A 14404-nucleotide genomic window follows, 5' to 3' on the forward strand; every position below is an offset into this window, starting at 1 on the left:
GCCTCCAGCTACTTGAAAGGTAGGTATAAATCCTAAGACTGTTTTAGAATCTGTATAAAACAGACCAGGGAAAGTAACACCACTTTAAGAATGAGATAATGTTATTCTAGGTAGGTAAACCTTTACTCTCATTCATTTAAGCAATTATAAAATGGTACCAACACCTATTACTTTTGAGGGGGGGGGGTAAGGTTTGGTATATAAGCCCAACTAATACACTTTTAAATGAGCAACCAGCAACTTAATGGCTACCGAATAGAAAATGAAGAATAACTTCATTGGAACACAAATAATAACAAAAAAATATCTTTTTTTATTTTTTATCTAAATGTATATGGTGAGGTGGGGTAAAGGGGTAAGAATGGGTGGGGAGGGGTTTGGGGAGGGACTAGAAGCACAGGGAAACAGGGGTTTGGGAGGGACCCAGCAAGTTTCTGGCATTTCATTCAGTAACATCACGTAGATCCCTTAACGTATAAACTTAACACTTTGTATCTCTGTGAAAGAAGTTACAGTTATCACACTAACTTCTTTAGTAAGTACTTTTACACTTGGTATACTTTCAAGACAGAATCCTTTTCATATCCAGTCCTTCCCTTGTCTATTGCATGAGCTCTCGCAGAGGCAGAAGATAGACCTGGTGCTCTAGGTGCCAGCTGTAGGCTGGTTGAGATAGGAGATCTTCTTAAACAAGTATTCACTTTCAGAGTTAGTGTTCAGGGACTGCACAGACGGCTCCCTATATGTGTCCCAGCATTAGGCCAGGGCAAGTGGTGTAGGCAAACTCCCAACCACACGAATCGCCCACTCAGCCTCACAGGATGCACACCAGACTTAAGCTAAGTATTGCTCAAGCCCACACAGTACCTTCGGAGAAAGTACGAGCCTCTGAGCCTTCAGGATGCAACAGCACAGGACCCCGGTCCCTCGATTCTTGGAAACAAAATAAATGGACACTGAATGGATCTTGCAGCAGCTGGTGTCCAAGGAGGCTGCCAGCAAAGGTTTCTTCACAGATTCTCACCGGAAGAACGAATATCGCTGGTCAGTTTCTCTTCACACTCTCGCCGTGGACTCTGGTGAGGGGACTTTGGGGATTCAAATCGTATCTGGAGATCCAGGAGGAGGCCACCAAAGTTTCAGATGGATTCAGACTTCGGAAAACCATGCAAAGCACAATGGCGTGAGGTCCCGGGGTATTACAGCCCAGCAAAGACGCAGCACGTTGTGGCATGGCTCAAAATGCATGTCTTCTTCAGACTAGTGGATCTCACAGCCTCTGGGTAGGGGTAGTCTTGTTCGGGACCCCCAGGTCGACTGGAAGGAAGGGCTGCATCAGGCTCTGGTTACACAGCAGGCTCTCTAGTCGCTGAAAATCGCTACAGATGTCTTTTCTTCATCTTCCTCTTCGGTTTCAGCTCCAGCGGTCGACTTGTCCAACTAATAAAACCATACAACTGAGATTACAAAACTTCACTCTCAGACAGAGCAGCCAGGCTGATCTTAGGAGGGAGAGCAAGCGGATGGAAGGTACAGAGAACTTGTAGTATACAAAGGGTTCAACAGAAACACTTAAGAGAAGTATTATCAAAAAGGTTTATTATAAATACAGTTCGGCCAAGATAAGTACTTTTGTCAGAGTCATAAACACAACACAATGCTTTAAAGTACACAGACCAAAGCATAGACCCTGTTCAGAAAACTAACAGTAGTCCTAGGGAAGTCAGACCTTACCAGGGACTTCGGAGAAGACACGCTAGGAGGATTCCAGCAGAGGGCATGGGTGAACTGGATGAGAGGACTCCCAATCACAAGAAACACCCCAAAGCTTTACAGGAATAACACAGATTAAGATAAGTAAATGCCTCAACCAGCACAGTACCTGAGCACGGAAGAAGAGTTGCAGCAAGAAGACTACATGATCTGCAGCCAAAAACCCAGTTGATGGATTCCTTTGTCATGAACACTGGAAGGGATTTTGCCTTCAGGGATCAACGAGGAAGGCTCCTTTGAAGTTTTGTTACGGATGGATGTTACTCTGTGGTTTTGGTGCCCTTTTCAGGAGCCAGAAGAAGACTGAATATCGCTGGTCGGATTCTCGTCTCTATTCTTGTCCAGCACACTGGTGAGGGGACTTCAAGGACTCGATTCGTGACTCTGGGGGTCCTGCAAGATGCTGTGCACCACACAATGGCTCGAGGTCCCACGATATTGGTGTGTTGCAGCCCCGCAAGGTCGTAGCACAGCGTGGGATGGCTCCAAATGCAGGTCTTCATGAGTCTAGTGGATCTCACCAGGCTCTGGGTTGGGGTCTGCGTTTTGAAGTCACCAGGTCACTTGGAAGTTTGGTCAACAGCAGGCTGCAGTTACACAGCAGGCTCTCTGGTCGCTGGAAATCAGGTCAGTCACGGTTTCTTCGTCTTCCTCTTATGATTCAGGTCCAGTGGTCTACTACCTCTTCAGCTTCCAAGATCAGACATTTATGTAGCAACCCAGCCAATCAAACACACTTGCAGCATTCAAACTTGGGGGATGTGGGGGGTGGGGGGGATTGGCCAGCCTCCCAGTTTGAACTGGAGTCACGCAGTCAGGAAGACAAAGGGCTGTAGAGTGTTGGAATCCTCCTTCGCTTCCTGCCTTCAGGCACTCTGGGGCCTGGGCGGGCTTGACCGAGCTCTCCCGCCAAAAATAAAAATCACCCAGATGACTTTCCCGCCCTGGCGGGCAGGGGAAGGACCAAGAAAGGAACACTAAAATGGCAAAAAAGAAGACTCGGGCCATTTTGGTAAAATGAGCACCCATGGGTGCCTTTACCGGGGCTGTGGAAACAGCCTGCGGTAAAGGTGCACCGAATTGGGGGAAAAGGGTTGCTGACACCAGCCATTAAAGGTAAGCTTGTCCCTGTTACTTGTGGGAATGAGGGCTATGCCCACTGTCGCTAACCAAATCTGCTAATGTATCGGGTACTACGTGAGATATCCTGAATATAATGAGGGCGTAGCCAAGACTGGCTTTGAAGGAGGCCCAATCGAATGTCATTGCACAGGAGGCAGGGGGTGAGCAACTGGAAGCAGAATTGGCTGCCCAGGATAGAGCAGGCACGATCCGACCGCAGCTGATTTTACTGCGGCCGAAAAGTTTGTGTATGAAATGTACCACCCACAAAAGGTTTGTACATTTCCCATGCAAACACACGTACAAAACCCCTACATACCCACACCCACAACACACCCCCGACCCACACCCCCAACATTAACAAACCCCACTAACCTTCTCTTCACGCTGTCTCCCTGCAGCGCCAATTCCCTTTCACTTCCGTGATCGGGAACAGGTGCTGCAGGGTCCTTTTCTTTCTTTTTTTTGTGTTTTTATTTTTATTTATTTTTTACAGGGGCTACAGGGTTCCCCCCCGCAATCCCCCTCACTATACGGTACAGTATAGTGAGCGGGGTGTTGCGGGGGACACACCCGCATCCCCTGTTTCTTTTTTTTTCCCTCGGGTGTGCTGCGAGGGTGTCCCCCACAACACCCCGCTCACTGTACCACACAGTATAGTGAGTGGGGTGTTGGGGCAGCTGGCGCAGTCTTTTTTAAAAATATATAATACTTATCTACAATGCTACCACCAAAGGTGCAAACATTTGGTGTTCAAACCTTTGGTGGTTGCATTTTTCGGGCTTTTTGTACGGTCGGACCTTTTTGTTTTCGGTCCGATCGTACAATTCCGAAGATTGGGCCTCTGAAAGGACAGAGAAAGACTGAGCAGGAAGTCCTAAGAAGCTGGCAATAGCTGCTGTCTTCTGGGTGTTGCATAGGGTACCCACCAGGGCAAATGGAGCTCCTCTGAAGTATGGGGAGGCAAATGGAGCTCCTCTGAAGTATGGGGAGGCAAATGGAGCTCCTCTGAAGTATGGGGAGGAAAATGAAAAGGGAAGGATCATCGGATAAGCATCTTTGGTGCTTCTAAAAAAATAACCCTTCCGGACACCCGCAGTTCATAAATCTCAAATGCACTTCAGCCTACTTAGCCAGACAGTTCTTGGTGTTTCCACTTCAGCCTTCATGGAGCATTTTTCTCTTAATTGATTTCCATTGCCTTTCCATCGTTGTTGCCACCTTTTTTTGTTAGTGGAGCTTTGCTAGGGCGCGAGAGGACTCCGTTGCTGAAAAACATAAATCCTGTTAAGCATGTCCTGTATTTTGACCATACTGTTACGTTGCACAACGCATTTCTTCATTTCTGGAAGCAAAAACTATTTTCAAGTAGAGATTAAGCCGGACTGCAAAATATTTGAATGGTTTGTTTTTTTGCCTAGGAACTGCCAAAGGTTTTGCATTTGGTCTATTCCTGTTTGAGGAGGTCTCCTCTTTGTCATAGCAACAGTCTGACGGCTAATGACACTATGCAATTGTCTCCCATTCTCATCAGATAAAATGGAAAGGGACATCTCTCCTCTCTGAGTCAGTGAATTGCTCACAGTGATGGTGTAACAGTAATGTCTCTTCTCTAACTTGAGTTCTGTTTACATAGTTTTCTGACCTCTCATCCAACTGCGAGCAGCATGTCTGAGATTATGAACAGGGTTTTAGAGCTGGACGTGCAGACTCTGCAATCTTTGCGTCCTTTTGGGAAAATACATGGGGTTCCGTAAGACTGCATATTGGCGAAACTCGCTGAAGTGAGGCCTACTGTGGCCATCCAAAGCCTTGGCTGCTGAACCTTTTAGATCAGGTGTGGTCCCGATTGTACCCTCTTGACTGTTTCTTCTTTTGCAGGCCGAAGCAGAGCAGCAGGAACTCTACTTTGAACCTCTGGTGAAGAAGGAGCAAATGGAGGAAAAGATGAGGAACATTCGAGAGCAGAAATGTCGAGCTGTGTCCTGTAAAACGGTAAGTAGGGCCATTAGTGCTGTTCAATGAGTGGCAGAAGTCTGAATGTGGTCATGCGATTGACTACCCCTTTACTTCTGCACCCTCGTTCAATTAGCAGTAAATTCATAATGGTAATAGTAAACTGTGCCACAAACATGACGTGTATGTTCCCAGCAATATATAGGGGTTTAGATGTGAGAAACTGAAATCCGACAACCTTAAAAGTACTGCACGTATTTCAGCAAATGGACTAGGACTAGCCACATTGTCCAAAATTAAGATTTGATGAGCAGGAGCGAAAACCCACTCCTGCGTGTCAAGCATCACCCAATAGGCCGGAGGGAACCAGGGACGCACCGTAAATCTAACGTCCACATGAGATGCACTCTTTAACTTTAACTTTTTGTCCATTTATGTATGATTTTTTTATTTTTATTTTTTTAGGCAGACATGTTACATTGCATAGCAGACAGGCCTTAATACAATCAGGATTACACACATGAGCTTGGCATCAATTGTTCATACCCAGCAGTATAGCTCTGTTTATAATGAACTTAAAACATAAATACTGTAGTCCATCAGAGTTCTGCCTCATCTTTGCCCCTCACCCTACGGTATTTGGTCAAAAGACTTTTTTTAAACAAAACAAAACCAAAAAAAATGATTTAGAATAACTGCTCTGTAACCGCACAGAGCAGTCTTTCTTTATCGATCTGTCATGCCCCTGCTACACACGGCTCACTAGAACCCGGACGCACATTGGGGGAGAAACAGTAAGTGTGTGTTTTGTGATTCTTTTCTTTTTTGGTGAAGGAGGCAACGGGGACAGAGGAGGGGGGACTCCGGGGGAAGGGAATGTGAACCCTCACCCCCCTCCTCCCCCCCCCGGTTTCTAGAACATCCTGCCCGAGAGGGGGGGGGGGCTGTGTCATGACATGGAACCCACTCTACTGCTGTCTGTGAAAGGAGGTCCTTGAAAGGTCCCCAAATGTCTTTTGGCCTGCACTTCGGTACACCCATTGCAGCATATCCCTCATCCCCTTTCATTAGCATACAGTTACTTAAGCCATTCTACCCCCTGTGAGAAAGCACCGCTAGTCCCCGGGGGAACTCTCTCAGGTGGCCATGGCACAGCCATCGCCTTTGGATCCACACCCTGGGGGAGGATCACCTGGGTGAGGGGTCTTCAGGGAGTGAGGGTGAGGCAGCCGATAGTGAGATGCGGTATTCCCCCCTATTTTGTTTGTCCAACCCATCCTATTTTTTTAGGATTCTCAGAGGTCCCACCCCCCCTCCCCACAAACACTGGGCAGAGGAAGAGGGTGACTGAGAGTAAGAAAACTAACTTTCACACATCGTACTGGACATGTCCCGCTAATCGGGTCAGACAAAGCCAGGCACTTGACTCTAAAAGCATACACCTGATACCAATTGGCTCTCCTCGCACGATTAAAAGGCAGAACCCAGAGACGCACTCTGAGCAAGGCGGAACACTAGTATGAGCAGATCTGCCGGGATAAAGGCAGGCCTACTGGAGCAGAGCGACGGACCAAGGGACGTGAGCAGTGGGTCGAAAACCCCAAAACTTCCCTACTGGATGTCGTTGCCTCAGGCAGGCTGCTAAAGACAGGTGGAGATGGCCAGATCCCACATCAGAAGGGTGCATTGTGTTCAAAGGACGCCAGCGACCCTCCCGGGTGAATGGCCAAGTTGGGGAGGTGAGGTCAAGCCTATGGTACTAACCTTGACTTGTGAATTGGAAATTGTAAAACCAAGAAAGAAACTCGCACAGCCGGTGAGTTGGCAAGCTACCTGAGAGACCGTTGCGTTTTAAAGTTTGAAGTAGCAACATTCTCCAGCATGGGGTCTGGCATGGATTCACATGCTCATGAATATTCCCTGTAGTCAGGCTGTGAATCTTTGGTAACAGAAAAAATCAGTTGGTTTAATTTCTGAACTGTCTTTCTCCTAACCACCAACCACTGAGCTCTGGGTCATTCTGCCCTTAGGCAATTACTGCCCTCTACCTAAGCCCATCCTCTGGCAGCCATCTTCAGATTTTTACTGCACGTTCAAGTGTTGGGAGTCCTTGTGCTTAGCTCTCGAGCTTTTACTGTGTTTTTTTGCTTTTTGGAAGAGTTACTCTTTTTCGGTCAATCGAGCACTGGTGCTCCATCGATCAACCTTCCAACTAACAGGGACCAGTTTTTCGGATTCTTCAGCACCCCTCCAGGGCATCGAGTTTCTTCGTGGAGGCTTCCTGAAGATTCTTCAAGGCCTACACCGCACAGATCATGGCAGACGAGAAGGATTATTCCCCTCTTTTCAAGTTTTGTATCGACTGCGGTCTGCAGAATTTTTTATATGGACGATAAACATTCCCAATGCCTTTACTGCCTGTACCCAAAGCACAAAGAGGAAGATTGTGCATTTTTCCATGAACTCTAAACTCTCACAATGAAGGATCGGCGTAGACGGCTAAAGGAATGGCTACAGGCCAAGGCCTCTGCACTGGGTGGGTCCCAGGAGCATGTCTCTCCCGGATCCAGGAATGCTGAGCCGGCTTCTAAGTCCTTTGAGGGCGCCCCTATCGCGTGGGTCCAACAAAAGGCTAAGCACCCCGAGTCCACTGCCACCGGGAGCACCGTTGCTCCGGGCTCCTCAGCGACCAGGGTGCGTCCGACGTCTCCAGCGACTTCAGTCACCAGTCAACGCTAAGGATGTTCGTCCAAGAGGAAGCCGGACCATCTGGGCAAACTCATGGTGGCCCCGGAGGCGACAAAAGAGAAGTCCAAAGCCAGCCTGCCCTTGCCAGAGAAAGCCAAGGGGGAACCGAGGCTCTGACCCTCCCCCTAAGGAGAAGGCCAGGCAGGACAAGGCGTCCGGGACAACCATGAGGGCCAAGCAGGACAAGGGACCGGTCCTGACCGTGAAGACCCAGGTGCACCCGTCGAAGGCTCCGCCTTCCAACGCGATGGTGGTGGCATCCCTTTCGAAGGCCGTGGAGGCAGACTCGCAGGGCACACTTCCGAAGGCAAGAGTGGCCCTCCCTGCCAGGAGGGAGTTTTCATTCCAGCCCATTGAGAAGACCCCGGAGAAGATGATGCCAGTCATCTCCCCCATACCATCTCCGCTGGACGCAAAGAAAGGGGGGTTGGTGGGGGAGAGGCGCAGAGGTCCTCCAGGGCACGGATATCTCCTCAGAGGAGGAGCTTGCCTACCTTCAGACCATGCAGGAGGGCGGTGGCGACAAGTGGAACGTGGGGGTCACGCCCTACGACGAGGGTGACGATGAAGGCGACTACAAAGATGCTGTCGAGGAAGGTGACAGAGGGCCTCAGGACGATGAGGGCCGTGGCCCTGCTCCTACGCCCCAGCTTCCTACATGCCCTGCACCTCAGATGCCCCCTATAAACCTCTCAGTGGACCTTCTCTCTACTCTGCACACTCTAGTATCCGAGATTCAGAAGAGTATGCCGGTTACGCCCGGTGACGGTCGAGCCGCAGGAGACGGGGGATCCACCGGCTAAGAAGAGGAAGAGGCACCCTCCCCCCCTCCGAGGGATGAGACGGATTCAGACACGGAGACTGGAACGGACGATGGTGGGATGGGGAACCTCCCGTTGCCTCCCCCAGATCGTCCCCTCCGGACGAGATTGGATCTTTCCATGCTATGATCTCCAGGGCGTCGGAGCTTTTCCAGCTCACGCCGGAGGAGAAGGAGGGATTCTTATACCAACAAAGCGTAGAGGAAGACCATCCTTTCAGTCACTCTCTTGGATGACTTTTGGGATGAAGGACTGGTGCTCATGAAGAGCCCTTCTACAGCTTCAGCAAAGAGGGACCGCCTGGAGAAAAAGTACAGGGTGCCGGACTCTGCACCCAAATGCTTGCGGGCCCAACCGTCGCCTGACTCTGTGGTCTCTGCGGCAGCCAGGAAAAAGTTATCGGGCTCTACGTCTTCGGCTGTGTCCACCCCTCCTGACGGAGAAGGGGAGAAATTGTATGCGATGGGAGGGCGAGTGATCTACTCTGCTGCGACAACCATCAAGCCCTCCAACGCCCTCGCCATCGTGGTGCTATAACCAGGAGCTGTGGTTCAAGCTTGCCCCTCTGCTGGATTTTCTCCCCCACAATAAGAGAGCAGAGGCATTGGAGATTCTTCAGGAAGGTGAAGTGCTGTCGGACCATGCCATCAATGTGGCCACGGCAAGCCATCAAAGTGAACACTCAGACGGCACTGCTGCTGCTGGAGCTCTGGGCCATGTTAAAGAAGTGGGCGTATCAATTTAGTTCCAAATTGGCAAGGTGCTTCCTCGTACAAAAGAAGACCAGGGGCTGGAGGCCCATTCTCAACCTGCGTCGACTAAACAAATCGAACAAATACATAAAGTCCCAGAAGTTCAAATCGTCACACTTCAACACGTGCTCGGACAGCTGGAAGAGGGAGACTTTCTGTCGTCGCTGCACCTGGAGGATGCATACTTCCACATCCCCATTCACAAGGGACACTCCAGTTCCTGCGATTCGTCGTCCATGATGTGCATTACCAATTCAAGTCCGTTCCCTTCGGGCTGAAGTCGGCACCCAGAGTCTTCACAAAGTGCCTGGGGCCGGTGGCTGCCCATCTATGACTGCAGTGGATTCACGTTTACCCACCTGGACGACTGGCTCATTCGGGCCAGTTCGGGAAAAGCCGCAGTCGGCCATACATCAAGACCGTTTGCCTTCTAACAGATCTGGGGTTCTCAGTGAACTATGCAAAGTCCTGCTTGACTCCATCGCAGGACATGCTGTTCCTGGGATCCCGACTCCACAAGGTGCTGTCGGGCGTCACCGTCTGAGGAAAGGATAGCGGCCATCCTGGGCATGGTGCAACGGCTGTTAGCACTGAAGATCGCCGCAGTGAGGACCATAAAGTCTCTGCTCGGCATGATGTCGTCTTGCATCTATCTCATTCGACGCTGAAGGCTACGGATGCACCCACTACAGGAGTTCCTCGACGACCGTTGGAACCAAGTGTCGGGAAGCTTCCAGGATAGGATCACGCTCGACGAGAGTTTCCCACGAGAGAGAAGGTGGTGGGGTGTGCGCTCTCATCTGTCCGGAGGTGCGGTTTTCCAGACCCCACCACACCAGGAGACGGTCACGACGGACGCCTCCCTGGAAGGATGGGGAGCTAACACTGGAAGTCTTCATGCCAGAGTCCCCTGGCAGCCGTGGGAGAAGACGTTGCACATCAACATTCTGGAACTACGGGCAGTGTTATGGGCCCTCAAGTCGTTCCTTCCGTCCCTCAAGGGCAAGGTGGTGCGGGTCTTCATAGACCATACCACCACAATGTTTTACATCCAGAAGCAGAGGGGCTCCTGATCCCAAGCGCTCTCCAAAGAGGCGCAGGACCTATGGCACTGGACCGTCGCCCAGGGGATGTTCCTCATTCTGTTTCACCTGGCGGGAGTAAAGAACACTGTCGCCAACTCCAGGGAGCTTCGTCTTGCCACGAGTGGGAGCTTCGGAAGGACCAAGCGAACCACCTGTTCCGCAGATGGGGCAATCCCCAAATTGATCTGTTTGCGACGAACACCAAGTGCCAGTGGTTCACCAGCAGGTTTCCCCAGTCAGGGAGCATGGGGGATGCAGTCTCATTCCCCTGCGATGGCCTGTTTCTGTATGCGTTCCCTCCGTTGCTGTTGCTTCTTTGACTCATCAATCAACTCAAGCAGTCCCGGTGCAGGATGATCCTCGTTGCACCAACGTGGCCGAGGCAGATCTGGTAGCTGGACCTTCTCAGCATATCAACATCTCTTCCAGTCAAGCGTCCGGTGGTCGCAGATCTTCTCGCCAGAGAAGGAGGCGCAATGCTGCACCACAACCCAGGATCGCTGAACCTGAAGGCCTTGCTCCTGCAGCGTTAAGAGTTCGGAGGTTACAATCCCCCAGCCGTCTGCAAGGAGGTGCTTGCCAAGGCCAGGGCATAGTCTACTCTGAAATGCTATGGGCATAAATGGAAGAGGTTCGCTGTGTGATGTCGTGCACAGAAGATCGACCCTCTAAGAGTCGCGGCTCAGCAGGCGCTACCATATTTGCTGTTGCTGGCCAAAGCAGGGTTGGCTCACGCCTCTATCAAGGTTCATCTGGTGGCTATCTCCCACTACACCAGAGCCCTGGGGCGGTCGTCGTTATGATCACACCGTCTGGTTAAGGAGTTCATCAAAGGACTGTTTCGTTTGTTCCCGCCGGTGAAGACTCCAGCCCCGGCGTGGGAACTCAATGTGGTACTGACTAGGCTCATGGGTCCTCCATTCGAACCTATGCAGACCGTTCCATTGAAGTTCTTGTCGTGGGAGACTGCGTTCCTCGTGGCCATCACCTCTGCACGATGGGTGGGGGCGATTGAGGCCCTGTCCTGTAAACCAACTTACTTGACTTTTCACGATACAAGGGTGGTACTGCGGACACACCCCTCCTTCATGCCTGAGGTGCCGTCAGACTTTCATCTAAACGTGCCCTTGGTGTTACCTGTGTTTTTTCTGACACCTTTGCCGCCGGCTGAAAGGACTTTGCACTCGCTGGATGTGGCTAGAGCGCTGAAGTTCTATGTGGACTGCACAAAGAGTTTCCGGAAGACATCGCTACTTTATGTGAACTTTGGCCCTGTGAACCATGGGAAGGCTTCCATTTCCAGGTGGCTCTGCGGCTGCATCACTCATTGTCACTGGTTGGCAAACCGACCGTTGCCCTTTCGACCAGAGCGATCGCTGATACTACAGCGTTTCTGTCTGGTGTGCCCCTGCTGGACATCTGCAGGGCTGCTACGTGGAGGTCGACGCACGCCTTCACGAGATTCTACTGCGTCGACAGGGATTCCAGAGAGGAGTCCAGAGTCGGTCATGCAGTGCTGTGCGACCTGTTCGCTTGAAGGGGAGCCTGGTGAGGAGGTAAGAGATGCTTATGTTGAGCCTTGCCACCTCCCGTGGTTATGCATGTGTGTACTGCTATGTATTCTTTGTTAAGGAGCATGTGAATCCATGCCATGCTGGAGAAGGAACAAGTTACTTATCTGTAACTGTGGTTTCCGATATAAGGAACAACTTACCTGTAACTACTGTTCTCCAGCATGGGTCTGGCATGGATTCACATGCTCATGAATATTCCGTCGCCAGGATGGGAATCCTCAGTAACAGAAAAAAAATCAGTTTAATTTCTGAACTGTCTTTCTCCTAACAACCAATCACTGAGCTCTGAATCATACTGCCCCTAGCCAATGACTGCCCTCTACCTAAGCCCCAGCCATCTTTAGATTTGGTAGCTCGTAAAGTGGCAGTAGGACCAAGAGAAGAGCCGCAGAGGGGCAGGCGGGAGGGTTCGCATGCAAATCCATTCCAGACCCATGCTGGAGAACAGTAGTTACAGGTAAGTTGTTCCTTATATCGCAATTCAAGGCTGCACGCATGTGGATGAGATGCGAAGAAAGGCAGACCTGTGAATGAACTTTAAAGTAAGGACAGCTGTGTAATCAGCGATACGAAGTAACAGATTGGTGCGGCAAAAGGAAGTAGCCCACTCAAAAGTCTCAGTGAAAGGTACATTGTTTAAAGCGAATGAAAGGCAAAAGTGAAGTAAGGAAAATTTACTTCTAGCGAAGGGGAGAGTGAAAGTTAAACCGTGAACCTTGAGTCAAAGTGGACCTGCGGTGGTCTGTAAAGAAAGCCAGGCACATTCGAAAGTCTTTGACATTCAAAAGTAGTCCGAGCCTGACAGAGGGAGACCTGAGGTGTAATAAGTTTGGGGAAGGGAACCCCATTGCAAGTTTTTGTTGAACTTGGTTGTGAAGGGTCTGAGCCCGACAGAGGGGCTTTTTGAACTTTTTGTTGAAACATTATTTGTAAGTCAGGAAAAGACTTTAACGTGGAAGTCGTGGCAGGCCTCGGTCCACGGTTTGGAGCGGTTTATTGTGATGAAAACCGAGCCAGGAGTTATCTGTAGCATGTCCTACAAAACATCTGCCATCTCCTGCCAGAACTCTGCGATCGGCGGTAGCCCTTCCTCACTTGACAAATCCATCACTGGCATTCGGTGCAAATTTGGAAATGCGCACTGGTGTTTAATATGGCTTAAATTGTATCCAACGAAACCTCAGATTGAGTGAGACTTCCCTTGTCAATTGACACCAGCTCAGCCTTTGGTCATCCCATATTTCAATATTCAAATCCCTTTGCCACTTCTGCCATGCCTTATTAACCGAAATCTGGCCTGCCTGACTCAGTCTATACAACCTTGATACCAGCCTCCTGGCATCTTCACCAGACGCCACAGTCTGTATGCGGTAGTGTGTGTCTGGCTCCCACAGGAACGACGGCCATCAACGGCGATCTGCCGCCTTCATCCTGCAATGTCTTAATGGGGCTTTGCTGCAAAACTGTAATGTCACGAACCTCCCTTCTGGGAACAAATTATGCAGGACCATTTGCTATTCAGCATCCCACGACCTCTGAACATCAAAGTCATATGTTGGAGGGAGTCCTGGGCCGTTCCTCATGCCGGTCACTAGAGATGACCGACCTTTGTTCCGCCGCGCTGCACTGTAAGATTCCAGAGCTCGATGTATTGGGCCTGGTGCAAAAGAATACCAGTGCCCGGCATATTGTGCCTGTGCAACAATATAATACAACTTGAAATCTGGTGCCGCCAGGCCCCCCTGGCCATAGGGTTCACGTAGCCCTTCCCAACTCATCTGGGCCACCCCCGCTCCCCGAACGAAATCAATAGCCAAGGGTTGAAGTTTTAGTGTAGAATGATCGTCCGGGCCATATTGGGATAGTGCTAAAATTATATAATTATTTAGGGACCACCACCCTAAATAAGTGAAGACAACATACCATACGGTGAACCTAATCCAAGTTATATGTTAGACTGCGCAAGAGCCCCAAGTCATTCAATACATTCAGTCCATGTACATCCAATCACAAATTATTACATTTATTGGTAGTATCCAACAAATCAACAGCCGACATGTGTTTCGACCAGTCGGTCTTGTTTTCATCGTTATCAATAATACAGGATTTGTAATTCAAATATTCCATATTTGCATTACATGACAAAGACAAGGTAGTTATCAATATTGTAAACCTGACAATGGCTGTTACATAGTTTAGTTTATTATTTGATAATGCGCTCCAAACCCTGGGGTAGCCGGGCGCAGCCGACACAAGAATGCTTAAGCTTGGTTACATACAATAAATGAATACATGTTATTACAGTATTTACAGTACAAATATACGAACTGTTGGGACACAACACACCGGGGGGAGGGAATAGTCTGTTACAATTTTCAGGAAAGTACAGGTTTCAGAGTATTTACATGCATGAATCCAAAGGTATAGAGCCGGGGACCAGATTAGTGGGTATCATTAGTCCGAAGCCAACTTTTCACTTTACATCCAAATATAGAATATGGATGATCAGCTCTTAGTGCAGATGGAAGTGCGTTCCAGGCATGGGCAGATCTAACGGGGAAGCTCGCACCGCC

The 14404-nt window shown here is 49.8% G+C and overlaps 1 protein-coding gene across 1 annotated transcript in view; it reads left to right on the forward strand.

Moving 5' to 3' along the window:
- The window catches only part of MCM10 (minichromosome maintenance 10 replication initiation factor), a 123906-nt gene that overhangs the window by 95022 nt on the left and 14480 nt on the right, over positions 1-14404 (forward strand). The window contains exon 17 of the mRNA XM_069627796.1: positions 4777-4890. Coding sequence (XP_069483897.1) covers positions 4777-4890 — 114 coding nt within the window. The remainder of the gene's footprint in view (positions 1-4776; positions 4891-14404) is intronic.

Source organism: Ambystoma mexicanum, chromosome 12 (assembly GCF_040938575.1).
Source record: "Ambystoma mexicanum isolate Mex_15411 chromosome 12, UKY_AmexF1_1, whole genome shotgun sequence".
Lineage (NCBI taxonomy): Eukaryota > Metazoa > Chordata > Amphibia > Caudata > Ambystomatidae > Ambystoma > Ambystoma mexicanum.